At 20.1% G+C, this 19,765-nt stretch overlaps 6 protein-coding genes and 2 pseudogenes across 6 annotated transcripts; 2 read left to right on the forward strand and 6 right to left on the reverse strand.

Annotated features, from left to right (window-relative positions):
* Positions 1 to 234: 234 nt before the first annotated feature.
* Positions 235 to 2,666, reverse strand: LOC124645598 (annotated as a pseudogene).
* A 78-nt stretch (positions 2,667 to 2,744) lies between these two features.
* On the reverse strand, positions 2,745 to 3,660 carry LOC124645599 (annotated as a pseudogene).
* Positions 3,661 to 4,726: 1,066 nt separating this feature from the next.
* Positions 4,727 to 5,468, reverse strand: LOC124645588 (NADH-ubiquinone oxidoreductase chain 2-like; the record flags this gene model as incomplete). Its single annotated transcript, XM_047185389.1, is given in 2 exon segments — positions 4,727 to 5,222; positions 5,224 to 5,468. Coding segments are annotated over 2 exon segments (741 nt in total), but the record flags the coding sequence as incomplete, so codon positions are not given.
* A 2,894-nt stretch (positions 5,469 to 8,362) lies between these two features.
* On the forward strand, positions 8,363 to 9,340 carry LOC124645586 (NADH-ubiquinone oxidoreductase chain 1-like). The gene is given in 1 exon segment (XM_047185386.1): positions 8,363 to 9,340. A coding segment is annotated over 1 exon segment (540 nt). The 5' UTR covers positions 8,363 to 8,399; the 3' UTR covers positions 8,940 to 9,340.
* An 80-nt stretch (positions 9,341 to 9,420) lies between these two features.
* LOC124645582 (cytochrome b-like) lies at positions 9,421 to 10,770 on the reverse strand. The gene is given in 1 exon segment (XM_047185383.1): positions 9,421 to 10,770. A coding segment is annotated over 1 exon segment (831 nt). The 5' UTR covers positions 10,585 to 10,770; the 3' UTR covers positions 9,421 to 9,753.
* Positions 10,771 to 13,104: 2,334 nt separating this feature from the next.
* LOC124645583 (NADH-ubiquinone oxidoreductase chain 5-like) lies at positions 13,105 to 16,691 on the forward strand. Its single transcript, XM_047185384.1, is given in 1 exon segment — positions 13,105 to 16,691. A coding segment is annotated over 1 exon segment (756 nt). The 5' UTR covers positions 13,105 to 13,573; the 3' UTR covers positions 14,330 to 16,691.
* Positions 16,379 to 19,626, reverse strand: LOC124645581 (cytochrome c oxidase subunit 1-like; the record flags this gene model as incomplete). The annotated part of the gene is given in 1 exon segment (XM_047185382.1): positions 16,379 to 19,626. A coding segment is annotated over 1 exon segment (1,530 nt), but the record flags the coding sequence as incomplete, so codon positions are not given.
* Positions 17,353 to 18,034, reverse strand: LOC124645585 (cytochrome c oxidase subunit 2-like). Its single transcript, XM_047185385.1, is given in 1 exon segment — positions 17,353 to 18,034. A coding segment is annotated over 1 exon segment (666 nt). The 3' UTR covers positions 17,353 to 17,368.
* Positions 19,627 to 19,765: the final 139 nt, after the last annotated feature.

Consider the following 19,765-nt stretch of genomic DNA (forward strand, 5'->3'; position numbering starts at 1 on the left):
AATGTAAAGAAAATGGAATTCGAGCAGATGATTTAGGGTCAAATCCACATTCAAATGGGGAACATTTTTCTCGATCTATATAAGTTTTTTTAGAAATAATAATAGATAAAAATATTATAATATTGGAAATTATTATGATAATTGTGAAAATATTTAATATTAAAATAATTATTTATATTAAAAATTTTTAAACTTTTTGATTGGAAGTCAAATATACTAAATATATTATATAAATAATTAATTTCCTCATCAATAAATAGAAATGTAAAGGAATAATCAAACTACGTCTACAAAGTGTCAATATCATGCTGCTGCTTCAAATCCAAAATGATGATTATTTGAAAAATGATTGTTAATATGTCGAATTAAACAAATTAATAGAAATAATGTTCCAATAATAACATGAAGTCCGTGGAATCCTGTTGCTATAAAAAATGTTGATCCATAAATTCTATCAGCAATAGTGAATGGAGCTTCAAAATATTCATAAGCTTGTAAAATAGTAAAATAAATTCCTAAAATAATTGTAATAAATAAACCTTGGGTTATTTGTGAATTATTATTTTCTATAATAGCATGATGAGCTCATGTGACTGATACTCCTGATCTAATTAAAATAATAGTATTTAATAAGGGAATTTGAAATGGATTAAAAGGAGTAATTCTAGTAGGGGGTCAAATTGTTCCAATTTCAATATTAGGGGCAAGTCTTCTATGAAAGAAAGCTCAAAAAAAAGATACAAAAAAAAAATTTCAGAGACAATAAATAAAATTATACCTCATCGAAGACCTTTTGTTACTAATATAGTATGTTTACCTTGAAGTGTTCCTTCTCGACATACATCTCGTCATCATTGATATATTGTTAAAATAACAATTAAATATCCTAAAATTAATAAATTTATATTAAAATTATGAAATCATTTTACTATTCCAGTAACTAAAACTATAACTCCAATAGCTCCAGTTAAAGGTCAAGGTCTATAATCTACTAAGTGAAAAGGATGGTTAGAATTTTTCATTAATTTACTTCACTAGAATATAATGTACTTAAAATTGCAATTACATAAGATTGAATAACCGCAACTGCTGATTCTAAAATTAATAATAAAATTTGAATTATAACAAGAATTACAAAAATATGATCTTATATTACATCCATTATTTCTTAAAAGGGTTATTAGTAAATGTCCAGCAATTATATTAGCTGTTAATCGTACAGCTAAAGTTCCAGGTCGAATAATATTTCTAATAGTTTCAATTAATACTATAAATGGTATTAAAATAGAAGGTGTTCCTTGAGGAATTATATGGATAAATATATGTTGAGAATTATTTAATCAACCATAAATTATAAATCTTAATCATAAAGGTAAAGAAATTGATAATGATAATGTTAAATGACTAGTTCTTGTAAAAATATAGGGGAATAGTCCTAAAAAATTATTAAATAAGATAAAAGTAAATATGGAGATAAAAATAAAGGTTGATCCTTGGAAATAATTATTTTTTAATAAAGTTTTAAATTCATTATGTAGTTTTAATAAAATAAAATTTCATAAAAAAAAATGTCGGTTAGGAATTAATCAAAATGAGTATGGAATAAATATAATTCCTAAAATTGTTCTAATTCAATTAAATGGAATATTAAATAAATTAGTAGAGGGGTCAAAAATTGAAAATAAATTACTTATCATTTTCAATTGAAATTTTTGATTTTATTTTTAGAATTATTATTTTTATTAATATTTTTATTGTTGAAAATATAGTAATTTATAATATTAAAAATTAAATAAATTATAATAAAAAAAATAAATGAAATTAATCAATTAATTGGTATTATTTGTGGGATAAAAGAATATTACTTAGTAATAATTTAAATTTGACATATTTATGTTATAAATTTAACTAATTCTTTAAAATCATTAGAAGTAATTGCTAATTTACTATAAAATGGTTTAAGAGACCAGTACTTGCTTTCAGTCATCTAATGAAGAATAATTATTAATTCAATTAATGAAATTTTTAATTGAAAATTCTTTCAATTACAATAGGTTATAAATCTTATGATTAGCTCCACAAATTTCTGAACATTGACCATAAATAAAATTCCAGGTCGATTAATGAAAAAATGAGTTTGATTAAGACTTCCGGGGTTTGCATCTACTTTTACCCCTAATGATGGGATAGTTCAAGAGTGGATTACATCTGTTGCTGTAACTTATCATTCGAATTTGGTTATTTATAGGTAAAACAATTCGATTATCAACATCTAATAATCGAAATCTATTTAGAATTTATTTCATTAGAAGGGATTATATATGAATCAAATTCAATATTATGAAAATCTGAATTTTCATAACTTCATATCATTGATGGCCAATTGATTTTTAAGGTAATTAAGGGATTATTTAGTTCATCTAATAAATATAATAATCGTAATGATGGGTAAAGCAATAAAAATTAAAGTAATTGCTGTTAAAATAGTTCAAATTAATTCAATTATTTGTCCTTCTAATAAGAATCGATTAATATATTATTAAAAAATAAATTTGTTATTAAAATAACCAACTAAAATTGTAATTATAATAAGAATTATTTAAAGTATGATCATGAAAGAAAATAATTTGTTCTATTAAGGGGGATGCTCAATTTTGTAAATTAAAATTTGATCATGTGCCATTCTAAAAAAAGGATAATCCTTTATAAATGGGGTTTAAATCCATTACATATAATCTGCCATATTAGAAGTTACTTAAAATAGGTAGTTCATTATATGAATGTTTCTGCTGGAGGTAAGTTTTGGTATCATTCAATTGATGAGGGTAAATTTAATGTAAATAAAGCAATTCGTTGATTAATTAAAGATTCTCAAATAATAATTAATATTATTATAATGGCTACTAAAGAAATATAAGATCCTTAAGAAGAAAATAATATTTCAAGAAATATAAGAATCTGGGTAATCAGAGTATCGTCGAGGTATTCCTGCTAACCCTAAAAATGTTGAGGGAAAAAGGTTTAAATTTACTCCAATAAATATTGTGATGAATTGAATTTTTAATAAATAAGGATTTAAAGATAATCCAGTGAATAAAGGATATCAATGAATAAATCCCCCTAAAATAGCAAATACTGCTCCCATAGATAATACATAATGAAAATGGGCTACTACATAATATGTATCATGTAATGTAATATCAATAGAAGAGTTAGATAAGATTACTCCTGTTAATCCTCCAACAGTAAATAAAAATACAAATCCTAAACTTCATAAAATAGATGGGGAATAGTTAATTTGAGTTCCATGAAAAGTAGCTAATCAACTAAAAATTTTAATTCCTGTTGGTACTGCAATAATTATAGTAGCTGATGTAAAATAAGCTCGAGTATCAATATCTATACCAACTGTAAATATATGATGAGCTCATACAATAAATCCTAATAATCCAATAGCTAGTATAGCATAAATTATCCCTAACAACCAAATGTTTCTTTTTTTCCTCTTTCTTGAGAAATAATGTGAGAAATTATACCAAATCCTGGTAAAATTAAAATATATACTTCTGGATGTCCCAAAAAATCAAAATAAATGTTGATATAAAATAGGATCACCTCCTCCAGCAGGATCAAAAAAAGATGTATTAAGGTTTCGATCTGTTAAAAGTATAGTAATAGCACCTGCTAAAACTGGTAGTGATAATAATAGTAAAAATGCAGTAATTCCTACAGCTCAAATAAATAATGGTATTTGATCAAAAGATAAATTATTTAATTTTATATTAATAATAGTAGTAATAAAATTAATTGCTCCTAAAATAGATGAAATTCCAGCTAAATGTAAAGAAAAAATAGCTAAATCTACTGATCTTCCTCCATGTGCAATATTAGATGAAAGTGGGGGGATAAACTGTTCATCCTGTTCCTGCTCCATTTTCTACAATTCTTCTTGAAATAAGTAAAGTTAGGGAAGGGGGGAGTAATCAAAAACTTATATTATTTATTCGAGGGAAAGCTATATCAGGGGCTCCTAATATTAAAGGTACAAGTCAATTACCAAATCCACCAATTATAATTGGTATAACTATAAAAAAAATTATAATAAAAGCATGAGCTGTGACAATAGTATTGTAAATTTGATCATCTCCAATTAAAGATCCAGGATTACCTAATTCTGCTCGAATTAATAAACTTAAAGAAGTTCCTACTATTCCTGCTCAAATTCCAAAAATAAAATATAATGTTCCAATATCTTTATGATTTGTTGAATAAAGTCATTTTCGCTAATAAAATGGCTGAGTTTAAGCGATAAATTGTAAATTTATTAACGAGATTTTTTTCTCTTTTATTAAAAATAAATTAGTCTTATATTCATTTATAATGATATAAAATTGCAAATTTTAAGGAATAAATATTATTTATTAAGGCTTAAAGAATATTTCTTTATAAATAATTTTGAAGATTATTAGTTTAATTTAACTTAAAACCTTCTTTAATAAAAAAAAAATGTTCTTAAAATTATTCCTATTATAGAAATAAAAGATAAAAAATTAATTATTATAAAATAATTATTTTTAATAAAAATTTTAAATCATTTTATTTTTAAATAGTTAAATATAAAAGCAGAATAAGTAATTCGAATATAGTAAAATAATATAATTAATCTTATTATTATAAATAATAAAGTTAATAAATATATATTATTATTAATTAAAAAATTAATAATAATTCATTTAGGGAAAAATCCAATGAATGGTGGTAATCCACCAAGGGAAAGAAAATTAATTAATAAATTAATTTTAATTAAAAAATTTATATTATTAATAAATAATTGGTTAATAAAATATATATTTAATATGTGAAATAAAAAGCATATAATTGTAATTATAAAAGAATATAAAAAAAAATAAAATATTCATAGAGTTTGACTAATTATAATTGCACTTATTATTCATCCTAAATTATTAATTGAAGAGAAAGCTATTAATTTACGTAAAGAAGTTTGATTTAATCCTCCAATAGCTCCAATAATAATATTGAAAATAATAATAATAATAATAAAATTTTTATTAAAACAATAAGAAAGAATAATTATAGGGGTAATTTTTTGTCAAGTTATTAAAATAAATCTATTAAATCATGATAATCCTTCAATAATATTAGGAAATCAAAAATGAAAAGGAGTTCTTCCTATTTTTATTAATATTGAAGAATTTATTATAATTAAAATTAAATTATTTATTTCAAAATTTTTTTATTAAAATTAATATTATTAAAATTGTAAATAAAAAATTAATAGAGGCAATAGTTTGAGTTAAAAAATATTTTAATGAGGCTTCTGATGCTAATAAATTATTTGAGTTAGAAATGAGGGGGATAAATCTTAGAAGATTAATTTCTAATCCAATTCAACAGCCAAATCATGTATTAGATGAAATAGAGATAAATGTACTAAAAAATAAAATAAATAAGAAAAATATTTTATTAGAATTAAATAAAAAAATCTAAAATAAGAAATTATTTCTATTAAGAAATTTAAGTTCAAAAATTATATTTTAGTGTAAGATGCACAATAGTTTTTGATACTATTAGATATAGTTTAATTCTATAAAATATAATAAAGGTAAATATTTACTTAATTTATCCTATCAGAATAACCCTTTAATCAGGCACTTTATTTTTAAAAAAAAGGGATTTCCTTTATAGTTGGGGTATGAACCCAAAAGCTTAATTTTAGCTTATTTTTAAAATATTATTATTATTATTATATGAAAAATTATTACAAATGGTTTTATATATAATTTAATTGATAAATTATTTATAAATATATATATATATATATTAAATATTTAATTTATTAATATTATATTAATATAATAAATTATTAAAAAATTAATATAATTATATTAATATTATATTATATAAATTAATATATATTGTTTATTATTAATTTAGTTTTTAATATTAATATTATAAAAAAAAAAGAAAAGAAATTATTTAAAATTTAATAATTTATATTAAATATTTTAATATAAAAAAAAAAAAAAAAAAATCTATTCAAAAAAAATTACATATAAATAAAATTCTTTATGGTTTAATAATTTATTATAAATTTATTTTACATATAAATTTTAGTGTTAAATATTAATTATTTAAATAATAATTATTTATTTTGTAGTAATTAATATTAAAATATTTAAGAAATTAAGATTTAGTAATATTTAAATTAATAACAAATTTTGTGCCAGCAGTTGCGGTTAAACAAAAATTAAATTAAATTTTATTAGTAATTAATTAATAAATATTTTTATAATAAAAATTTTAAATTATTAGGTGAAATTTTAATTTAATTAAATTTTATATTTAATTTATGATTTAATAAATTTTAAAAAAAAACTAGGATTAGATACCCTATTATTAAAATTTAAATTTATAATACTAAAATAGTAATTAATTATTTATTGAAACTTAAATAATTTGGCGGTATTTTAGTTCATTTAGAGGAATCTGTTTAATAATTGATAATCCACGAATAAATTTACTTAATTTAATATTTTGTATATCGTTGTTAAAAAAATATTTTTAAAAAAAATTAATATTTAAAAATTGTAAATTAATTTAAATCAGATCAAGATGCAGATTATAATTAAGAATATAATGGATTACAATAAATTTATTTATACTGATATTAATTTGTAATAATTAATTGAGGGTGGATTTAAATGTAATTTTATTTAATTTATTAAAATGATTAAAAATTAAAATATGTACATATTGCCCGTCACTTTCATATAATTATAATTTTAATTATAATAAATTGAAATAAGTCGTAACAAAGTAGAGGTACTGGAAAGTGTTTCTAGAAAGAACAAATTAGAGCTTGATTTAAAGCATTTCATTTACATTGAAAAGATATTAAAAATTAATTAATTTGAGGGGGAAAAATTAATAATTTTATAAATAATAAAAAAATTTTTAAATAAAAATAATTAAAGGGGGTTAAAGTATTTTTATTGAAAAAATTAATTATTTTATAGTGTAATAGTATTGTGAAAGAATTTTGAAATAATTGAAAATTTAAATTATTTAAAAGTAATTTTAATTTAATGTATCTTGTGTATCAGAGTTTATTAAGAATTTTTATTATATATTAAATTCTCGAATTTAAAAGAGATAATTAATTAATAAATTTATTGTGGCAAAAATATTTTAAATAATTAATTGGAAATGAAATGTTAATCGTTTTTAAATATATCTAGTTTTTTTAGAAAAAAATTTAATTTTATATTATTTTATAAAATTTTTAATTAATTAAAAATTTTATAAAATAATTTTATATTTTAAGGGATAAGCTTTAAATTAAATTTATATAAATTTAATTATTAAAAAATTGAAAATTATATAATTTATATTGTTAACAAATTTTAATTTATTATAAATAATTTCATTAATAAATAAAATTTAAAATAAATTTTATATTTTTATAAAAAAAAAAATTAAGAATAAAATTTAATTTAATATAATGATAAAATTAGTATATATATATAATATTTAATTTATTATTTTATTTAAAAAATAATTAAAAGGAATTCGGCAAAAATTTATATTCACTTGTTTATCAAAAACATGTCTTTTTGTAAATAATATAAAGTCTAATCTGCCCACTGATTTAATTATTAAAGGGCTGCAGTATTTTGACTGTACAAAGGTAGCATAATCATTAGTCATTTAATTGATGACTTGTATGAAAGATTGGATGAAATATAAACTGTCTCTTAATTATGATATAAAATTTAATTTTTTAGTTAAAAAGCTAAAATTAATTAAAAAGACGAGAAGACCCTATAGAGTTTTATAAATTATAATTATTAAGATTATTTATAAAATTAATAATTAAAATAATTTAATTTAATTTGTTGGGGTGACAAAAAAATAAAAATAACTTTTTTTTTATTAGACATAAATAAGTGAATAATTGATCCAATATTATTGATTATAAGAAAAAATTACCTTAGGGATAACAGCGTAATTTTTTTTTTTAGTTCATATAAAAAAAAGAGTTTGCGACCTCGATGTTGGATTAAGATAAAATTTAAATGCAGAAGTTTAAAATTTTTGATCTGTTCGATCATTAAAATCTTACATGATCTGAGTTCAAACCGGTGTGAGCCAGGTTGGTTTCTATCTTTTAAAATATAAAATATTTTAGTACGAAAGGATTAAATATTTAAATTAAATTTATATAAATTGAATTTTATTAAATTTTATTTAAAAATATAGTTAAAATAAATAATATAATATATATATATATATATATATATATTATATTAACTATTTTGGCAGAAAAATGTAATGATTTTAGAATTCATTTATATATAATTTAATTATATAGATAGTAAATGTTTATTTTAGATATTTATTTAATTATAGTTGGATTATTAATTTTAATTGTAGGAGTTTTAATTGGTGTTGCTTATTTAACTTTATTAGAACGGAAAGTTTTAGGTTATATTCAAATTCGAAAAGGTCCTAATAAAGTAGGTTTTATAGGAATTTTACAACCTTTTTCTGATGGTATTAAGTTATTCACTAAAGAACAAACTTATCCTAATTTTTCTAATTATATTTGTTATTATTTTTCTCCTGTATTAAGATTTATTTTATGTTTAATAATTTGAATGTTAATTCCTTATTATTTTAATTTAGTTAGATTTAATTTAGGTATTTTATTTTTTTTATGTTGTACTAGATTAGGGGTTTATACAGTTATAGTTTCTGGTTGATCATCTAATTCTAATTATGCATTATTAGGGGGATTACGTGCTGTAGCTCAAACTATTTCTTATGAAGTTAGATTGGCTTTAATTTTGATATCTAGAATTGTAATAATTATAGATTTTAATTTATTGATATTTAGTTTATATCAAAGTATAATTTGATTTATTGTGTTAATATTTCCTTTAGGTTTGTGTTGAATAAGATCAAGATTAGCTGAAACTAATCGAACTCCATTTGATTTTGCTGAGGGTGAAAGAGAGTTAGTTTCTGGATTTAATGTAGAATATAGAAGTGGAGGTTTTGTTTTAATTTTTTTAGCTGAATATTCTAGAATTTTATTTATAAGTTTATTATTTACTTTAATTTATTTAGGGGGGTTTAATTTAAGAATTTTTTTTTATTTAAAGTTAAGTTTAGTTTCTTTTTTATTTGTTTGAGTTCGAGGTACTTTACCTCGTTATCGTTATGATAAATTAATATATTTATCTTGAAAAAGATATTTACCTGTTTCATTAAATTTTTTATTATTTTTTTTAGGATTTAAGGTTTTTTTAATTTAAATTAATTATTTTTAGTATAAATTAATAGAATTATAATTCTTTCTTAAGTTTTCAAAACAAATGCTTTGTACAAGCTCATTAATTAATATTTAGTTTAGTTAAAAATTAAATTATCTCAGTATTTTCTAATTAAAGGATTAATAATAAAATAAGAAAAATATATGATAGTTAATAATTGTCCAATAATAATATATGGATCTTCTACTGGTCGAGCTCCAATTCAAGTTAATAAAATAATAATAGTAATTATTGATCAAAATAATAATTGATTAATAGGGTAAAATTGAATACCTTGAATTTTTTTATTAAATGTGAAAGGTAAAATAATTAAAATAAGAATTGATATAACTAATGCAATTACTCCTCCTAATTTATTTGGGATTGATCGTAAAATTGCATAAGCAAATAAAAAATATCATTCTGGTTGAATGTGAACAGGAGTTACTAATGGATTTGCTGGGATAAAATTATCTGGGTCTCCTAATAAATATGGATTAGTTAAAGTTAAAATAGTTAGTAAAAATAATAAAATAATAAATCCAATTAAATCTTTGAATACAAAAAATGGATGAAAAGGAATTTTATCTAAATTTCTATTTAAACCTAAAGGATTATTTGATCCTGTTTGGTGAAGAAATAATAAATGAATTATAGTTATTATTAAGATAATAAATGGTAAAAGAAAGTGAAAAGTATAAAATCGAGTTAATGTTGCATTATCTACTGCAAATCCTCCTCAAATTCAAGTTACAATTTTTACGCCTAATGATGGGATAGCTGATAATAAATTTGTAATAACAGTAGCTCCTCAAAAAGATATTTGACCCCAAGGTAAAACATAACCTATAAATGCTGTTGCTATTAATAGAAATAAAATAATTACTCCCACTATTCAAGTATATTTTAAATTAAATGATTCATAGTAAATTCCTCGTCCAATATGTATGTATACGCAGATAAAAAAGAATGAAGCTCCATTAGCATGAAGAGTACGAATTAATCAACCGTAATTTACATTTCGACAAATATAATTTACTCTATAAAATGCTAATTCAATATTAGCAGTATAATATATAGTTAAAAATAAACCTGTTAAAATTTGAATAATTAAGCATAGACCTAATAAAGATCCAAAATTTCATCAAGAAGAAATATTAGAAGGTCTTGGTATATCAATTAAGGAATTATTAATAATTTTTAAGATGGGATGTGTTTTTCGGATTATATAAAAGTTTTTATTTATCATTTAATTTAAAGAAGATCGTAATGGACCGTAATAAATATTAGTAATTTTTACTACTGCAATTAAAGTAATAAATAGGTAAATTACTAATATTATTATAATTAAAAATGTTTGATTGTTATATAATTTTCTTAAGTTAATTTTATTTTCATTATTAAAAAAAAAAATTAATTCTGTGAAATTATTTATATCAGAATTAATTGATAAATTTATTCAATATATATTATTATAATAAATAAATTGAATTGGGATTAAAAATATAATTAGAAATAATCTAATTTTTTTAGATTAAATGTTGGTTTAAATATTTCATTTGAGGCAATTCTTGAAACATAAATATATAAAACTAATAAACCTCCTAAGAAAGTTAAAAATAAAATATAAGAAAATCAATAAGTTTTAATTAATATTCCAGTTATTAAACAAGATAATAATGTTTGAAATAAAATTATTAATCCTATAGAAAGAGGGTTATTTAATATATATATATAAATTGAGATTATAATTAATAAAATAGAAAAAATTATTTTTGTAATATCAAATCAAGGATAGTTTAAATAAAATAATAATTTTGGAGATTATTGATAAAGATATTCTTTTTCTTTGAAGTTTTTAAAGTATATAACTTAACTTTGATTTACAAGACCAATATTTTTTATTAAACTATAAAAACATAATGATAATTTTAAATATATGATTTATTTTTATTTTAATATTTATTATTGGTAATTTTATTTTTATTTCTAAATATAAGCATTTATTAATTGTTTTGTTAAGTTTAGAATTTATAGTATTAAGAATTTTTTTTTTATATTAGTTTATTTAATAATAATTGATTATGATATATATATATTAATAGTATTTTTAGTTTTTTCAGTTTGTGAGGGGGCTTTAGGGTTATCAATTTTAGTTTCTATAATTCGTACTCATGGTAATGATTATTTTCAAAGATTTAATTTATTATAGAAATAATATTAAAAATTTATTAGTTTATTATTTTGATTAATTAAATGATAAAATTTTTATTTATATTAATTTTTATAATTCCTATATGTTTTATAAAAAATATATTTTGAATGGTTCAAATAATATTATTTTTATTAATATTTTTATTTATAAATTTAGGTATAAGATTAAATTTATTTTGTAATTTTAGATATATATTATCTTGTGATATTATATCTTATGGTTTAATTATATTAAGAATTTGAATTTCAGTTTTAATAATTATAGCAAGAGAAAATTTATATAAAATAAATTTTTTTTTTAAATTTTTTTTTGTTTAATATTATTTTTTTATTAATTATATTATATTTAACTTTTAGTACTATAAATATATTTTTATTTTATTTATTTTTTGAAGGTAGATTAATTCCTACTTTGATATTAATTATTGGTTGGGGTTATCAACCTGAACGTATTCAAGCAGGGATATATTTATTATTTTATACTTTATTTGTATCTTTACCTTTATTAATGGGAATTTTTTATTTATATAATGAAATACAAAGTATAATAATTTATTTTTAAAATTTATAAATTTAAATATTTATATGTTATATTTTAGTATGATTATAGCTTTTTTAGTTAAAATACCTATATATTTTGTTCATTTATGATTACCAAAAGCTCATGTAGAAGCTCCAGTATCTGGTTCTATAATTTTAGCAGGAATTATATTAAAATTAGGAGGTTATGGTTTATTACGTTTAATAATTTTTCTTCAAGAAATTAATATAAAATTAAATTATATTTGAATTGTAATTAGATTAATTGGGGGATTTTATATTAGTTTGAAGTGTTTTTCTCAGATTGATATTAAATCTTTAATTGCTTATTCTTCTGTAGCTCATATAAGAATTGTAATTAGAGGTATTATAGTAATAAATTATTGAGGGTTTATTGGGTCTTATATTTTAATAATTGGTCATGGATTATGTTCTTCTGGAATATTTTGTTTAGCTAATATTAGTTATGAACGATTACACAGACGAAGTTTATATATTAATAAAGGTATAATGAATTTTATACCTTCAATAAGATTATGATGATTTTTATTAATATCTTCTAATATAGCTGCTCCCCCTAGTTTAAATTTAATGGGGGAAATTAGTTTAATTAATAGATTAATAAGATGATCTTGGGTTTCAATATTTATATTAATAATAATTTCTTTTTTTAGAGCTGGTTATAGATTATATTTATATTCTTTTGTTCAGCATGGTAAGTATTATTCAGGAGTTTATAGATATTATACGGGAGTTTCTCGTGAATATTTAATATTAATTTTACATTGATTACCTTTAAATATTTTAATTATAAAAATTGATTATAGAATAATTTGATTTTATTTAAATAATTTAATAAAAATATTGATTTGTGGTGTCAAAAATATGAATAAGATTCATTTTAAATTATTAATAGTATAAAATATTCAATTTGTTTTATTTCTTTTATTTTTTTATTTATAATAAGAATATTAAATTTTATTTTTATAATTTATTTTATTATAAATAAATTAGTTATTTTATTAGAATGAGAAATTATTTCTTTTAATTCAATTAGAATTGTTATATCTATTTTATTAGATTGAATATCTTTATTATTTATAATATTTGTATTTTTGATTTCTTCTGTTGTTATTTATTATAGAAAAAGATATATAAGTTCAGAATTAAATTTAATGCGATTTATTATTTTAGTTTTATTATTTGTTTTTTCTATAATATTATTAATTATTAGTCCTAATATTATTAGAATTTTATTAGGTTGAGATGGTTTAGGTTTAGTATCTTATTGTTTGGTAATTTATTATCAAAATTTAAAATCTTATAATGCTGGTATATTAACTGCTTTATCTAATCGTATTGGTGATGTTCTTATTTTAATAGTGATTTCTTGAATATTAAATTATGGTAGATGAAATTATATTTTTTATTTAGAATTCATAAATAATGATTGACAAATAAAATTTGTAAGAAGAATAATTATTATGGCTGCTATAACTAAAAGAGCTCAAATTCCTTTTAGATCTTGATTACCTGCAGCAATAGCAGCTCCAACTCCTGTTTCAGCTTTAGTTCATTCATCAACTTTAGTTACTGCTGGAGTTTATTTATTAATTCGATTTAATATATTATTATTAGATACTTTTTTTTTAAAAATATTATTGTTATTATCTGGATTAACTATATTTATAGCTGGTATTTCTGCTAATTATGAGTTTGATTTAAAAAAAATTATTGCTTTATCTACTTTAAGACAATTAGGTTTAATAATAAGAATTTTAAGAATAGGAATACCTGATTTAGCTTTTTTTCATTTATTAACTCATGCAATATTTAAAGCTTTATTATTTATATGTGCAGGTGTAATTATTCATTTAATAAATGATATACAAGATATTCGATTTATAGGGGGAATTTCTATATATATTCCTTTAACTACATTATGTATAAATATTTCTAATATGGCTTTATGTGGAATTCCTTTTTTAGCTGGGTTTTATTCTAAGGATTTAATTTTAGAAATAGTTAATTTTAGAACATTTAATTTAAGAATTTTTTTTTTATTTTATTTATCAACAGGGTTAACAATATTTTATAGATTTCGTTTAGTTATATATTTAATAATTAATGATTATAATTTAATAAGAATTTATAATTTATATGATGAAGATTATATTATATTGAAAAGAATATTTATTTTATTATTTATAAGAATTATTAGAGGAAGTTTTTTAAATTGAATAATTTTTCCTTATCCTTATATGATTTATTTACCTTTTAACATAAAAATAATAGTAATTTATGTTAGATTAATTGGAGGTGTATTTGGTTATTTAGTTAGAAATATAAATATTTATTCAGTAAATAAATTTATTATAACTTATAATTTAAGAAATTTTTTAGGGATAATATGATTTATACCTAATTTATCTACTTATGGTTTAAATTATTATTTTCTTAAGTTTAGACAAAATTTAGTAAAAAATATTGATCTAGGTTGAAGAGAAATTTATAGAGGGTTTGGTATAATATCTATTATAAAAAAAAATTCTGTATTTTATAATATTTATCAAATAAATAATTTTAAAATTTATTTATTTAGATTTGTTATTTGAATAGTAATTATTTTATTTATAATATTATTTAATATTTAAATTTAAATAGCTTATAAAATAGAGCATAATATTGAAGATATTAAGGAGATATATTTATCTTTAAATATTTATAAAAAAAAATATTTTTATTTTTACAATGAAAATGTAAGGTTTTAAATAAACTATATAAATAAGAAATATTAATGGAATTTAACCACTAAAAATTAAGTTAGCAGCTTAATTTTAAACTTTATATTTCTATTTAATTGGAATATTTATTCAATAATATCATTAACAGTGATATACCTCTATTTTGGTTTCAATTAAGAAGAAGTAAATATATAATTATATTTTTAAATAAGGAGTTATTAATTAACTCTTTCTTTTAAGTCGAAATTAAATGCAATATTGCTTCTTATTTTAAGATAAATTATTTTTATATAATATTTTTTGATTGCAAATCAAAGGTTTTAAGTTAAACTATAATCCTAATTTGTTCAATTTAATATATTTTGATTTCATTCATGATATAATCCAATTAATAAAATTAAAATAAAAAAGAAACTGATTTTTGTTCATAAAAAAAAGTTTACTAATTTAAATAATTTAATGATGGGAAAAATAAGAGCAATTTCTACATCAAAAATTAGAAAGATTACAGTAATTAGAAAAAAATGTAAAGAAAATGGAATTCGAGCAGATGATTTAGGGTCAAATCCACATTCAAATGGGGAACATTTTTCTCGATCTATATAAGTTTTTTTAGAAATAATAATAGATAAAAATATTATAATATTGGAAATTATTATGATAATTGTGAAAATATTTAATATTAAAATAATTATTTATATTAAAAATTTTTAAACTTTTTGATTGGAAGTCAAATATACTAAATATATTATATAAATAATTAATTTCCTCATCAATAAATAGAAATGTAAAGGAATAATCAAACTACGTCTACAAAGTGTCAATATCATGCTGCTGCTTCAAATCCAAAATGATGATTATTTGAAAAATGATTGTTAATATGTCGAATTAAACAAATTAATAGAAATAATGTTCCAATAATAACATGAAGTCCGTGGAATCCTGTTGCTATAAAAAATGTTGATCCATAAATTCTATCAGCAATAGTGAATGGAGCTTCAAAATATTCATAAGCTTGTAAAATAGTAAAATAAATTCCTAAAATAATTGTAATAAATAAACCTTGGGTTATTTGTGAATTATTATTTTCTATAATAGCATGATGAGCTCATGTGACTGATACTCCTGATCTAATTAAAATAATAGTATTTAATAAGGGAATTTGAAATGGATTAAAAGGAGTAATTCTAGTAGGGGGTCAAATTGTTCCAATTTCAATATTAGGGGCAAGTCTTCTATGAAAGAAAGCTCAAAAAAAAGATACAAAAAAAAAAATTTCAGAGACAATAAATAAAATTATACCTCATCGAAGACCTTTTGTTACTAATATAGTATGTTTACCTTGAAGTGTTCCTTCTCGACATACATCTCGTCATCATTGATATATTGTTAAAATAACAATTAAATATCCTAAAATTAATAAATTTATATTAAAATTATGAAATCATTTTACTATTCCAGTAACTAAAACTATAACTCCAATAGCTCCAGTTAAAGGTCAAGGTCTATAATCTACTAAGTGAAAAGGATGGTTAGAATTTTTCATTAATTTACTTCACTAGAATATAATGTACTTAAAATTGCAATTACATAAGATTGAATAACCGCAACTGCTGATTCTAAAATTAATAATAAAATTTGAATTATAACAAGAATTACAATAAAATATGATCTTATATTACATCCATTATTTCTTAAAAGGGTTATTAGTAAATGTCCAGCAATTATATTAGCTGTTAATCGTACAGCTAAAGTTCCAGGTCGAATAATATTTCTAATAGTTTCAATTAATACTATAAATGGTATTAAAATAGAAGGTGTTCCTTGAGGAATTATATGGATAAATATATGTTGAGAATTATTTAATCAACCATAAATTATAAATCTTAATCATAAAGGTAAAGAAATTGATAATGATAATGTTAAATGACTAGTTCTTGTAAAAATATAGGGGAATAGTCCTAAAAAATTATTAAATAAGATAAAAGTAAATATGGAGATAAAAATAAAGGTTGATCCTTGGAAATAATTATTTTTTAATAAAGTTTTAAATTCATTATGTAGTTTTAATAAAATAAAATTTCATAAAAAAAAATGTCGGTTAGGAATTAATCAAAATGAGTATGGAATAAATATAATTCCTAAAATTGTTCTAATTCAATTAAATGGAATATTAAATAAATTAGTAGAGGGGTCAAAAATTGAAAATAAATTACTTATCATTTTCAATTGAAATTTTTGATTTTATTTTTAGAATTATTATTTTTATTAATATTTTTATTGTTGAAAATATAGTAATTTATAATATTAAAAATTAAATAAATTATAATAAAAAAAATAAATGAAATTAATCAATTAATTGGTATTATTTGTGGGATAAAAGAATATTACTTAGTAATAATTTAAATTTGACATATTTATGTTATAAATTTAACTAATTCTTTAAAATCATTAGAAGTAATTGCTAATTTACTATAAAATGGTTTAAGAGACCAGTACTTGCTTTCAGTCATCTAATGAAGAATAATTATTAATTCAATTAATGAAATTTTTAATTGAAATTCTTTCAATTACAATAGGTATAAATCTATGATTAGCTCCACAAATTTCTGAACATTGACCATAAAAAATTCCAGGTCGATTAATGAAAAAATTAGTTTGATTAAGACGTCCGGGGTTTGCATCTACTTTTACCCCTAATGATGGGATAGTTCAAGAGTGGATTACATCTGTTGCTGTAACTATAATTCGAATTTGGTTATTTATAGGTAAAACAATTCGATTATCAACATCTAATAATCGAAATCTATTAGAATTTATTTCATTAGAAGGGATTATATATGAATCAAATTCAATATTATGAAAATCTGAATATTCATAACTTCAATATCATTGATGGCCAATTGATTTTAAGGTAATTAAGGGATTATTTAGTTCATCTAATAAATATAATAATCGTAATGATGGTAAAGCAATAAAAATTAAAGTAATTGCTGGTAAAATAGTTCAAATTAATTCAATTATTTGTCCTTCTAATAAGAATCGATTAATATATTTATTAAAAAATAAATTTGTTATTAAATAACCAACTAAAATTGTAATTATAATAAGAATAATTAAAGTATGATCATGAAAGAAAATAATTTGTTCTATTAAGGGGGATGCTCCATTTTGTAAATTAAAATTTGATCATGTTGCCATTTCTAAAAAAAGGATAATCCTTTATAAATGGGGTTTAAATCCATTACATATAATCTGCCATATTAGAAGTTACTTAAAATAGGTAGTTCATTATATGAATGTTCTGCTGGAGGTAAGTTTTGGTATCATTCAATTGATGAGGGTAAATTTAATGTAAATAAAGCAATTCGTTGATTAATTAAAGATTCTCAAATAATAATTAATATTATTATAATGGCTACTAAAGAAATATAAGATCCTAAAGATGAAATAATATTTCAAGAAATATAAGAATCTGGGTAATCAGAGTATCGTCGAGGTATTCCTGCTAACCCTAAAAAATGTTGAGGGAAAAAGGTTAAATTTACTCCAATAAATATTGTGATGAATTGAATTTTTAATAAATAAGGATTTAAAGATAATCCAGTGAATAAAGGATATCAATGAATAAATCCCCCTAAAATAGCAAATACTGCTCCCATAGATAATACATAATGAAAATGGGCTACTACATAATATGTATCATGTAATGTAATATCAATAGAAGAGTTAGATAAGATTACTCCTGTTAATCCTCCAACAGTAAATAAAAATACAAATCCTAAACTTCATAAAATAGATGGGGAATAGTTAATTTGAGTTCCATGAAAAGTAGCTAATCAACTAAAAATTTTAATTCCTGTTGGTACTGCAATAATTATAGTAGCTGATGTAAAATAAGCTCGAGTATCAATATCTATACCAACTGTAAATATATGATGAGCTCATACAATAAATCCTAATAATCCAATAGCTAGTATAGCATAAATTATCCCTAAACAACCAAATGTTTCTTTTTTTCCTCTTTCTTGAGAAATAATGTGAGAAATTATACCAAATCCTGGTAAAATTAAAATATATACTTCTGGATGTCCAAAAAATCAAAATAAATGTTGATATAAAATAGGATCACCTCCTCCAGCAGGATCAAAAAAAGATGTATTAAGGTTTCGATCTGTTAAAAGTATAGTAATAGCACCTGCTAAAACTGGTAGTGATAATAATAGTAAAAATGCAGTAATTCCTACAGCTCAAATAAATAATGGTATTTGATCAAAAGATAAATTATTTAATTTTATATTAATAATAGTAGTAATAAAATTAATTGCTCCTAAAATAGATGAAATTCCAGCTAAATGTAAAGAAAAAATAGCTAAATCTACTGATCTTCCTCCATGTGCAATATTAGATGAAAGTGGGGGATAAACTGTTCATCCTGTTCCTGCTCCATTTTCTACAATTCTTCTTGAAATAAGTAAAGTTAGGGAAGGGGGGAGTAATCAAAAACTTATATTATTTATTCGAGGGAAAGCTATATCAGGGGCTCCTAATATTAAAGGTACAAGTCAATTACCAAATCCACCAATTATAATTGGTATAACTATAAAAAAAATTATAATAAAAGCATGAGCTGTGACAATAGTATTGTAAATTTGATCATCTCCAATTAAAGATCCAGGATTACCTAATTCTGCTCGAATTAATAAACTTAAAGAAGTTCCTACTATTCCTGCTCAAATTCCAAAAATAAAATATAATGTTCCAATATCTTTATGATTTGTTGAATAAAGTCATTTTCGCTAATAAAATGGCTGAGTTTAAGCGATAAATTGTAAATTTATTAACGAGATTTTTTTCTCTTTTATTAAAAATAAATTAGTCTTATATTCATTTATAATGATATAAAATTGCAAATTTTAAGGAATAAATATT

Source organism: Helicoverpa zea, unplaced genomic scaffold, assembly GCF_022581195.2.
Source record: "Helicoverpa zea isolate HzStark_Cry1AcR unplaced genomic scaffold, ilHelZeax1.1 pri_000126Farrow_1, whole genome shotgun sequence".
NCBI classification, from domain to species: Eukaryota; Metazoa; Arthropoda; class Insecta; order Lepidoptera; family Noctuidae; genus Helicoverpa; species Helicoverpa zea.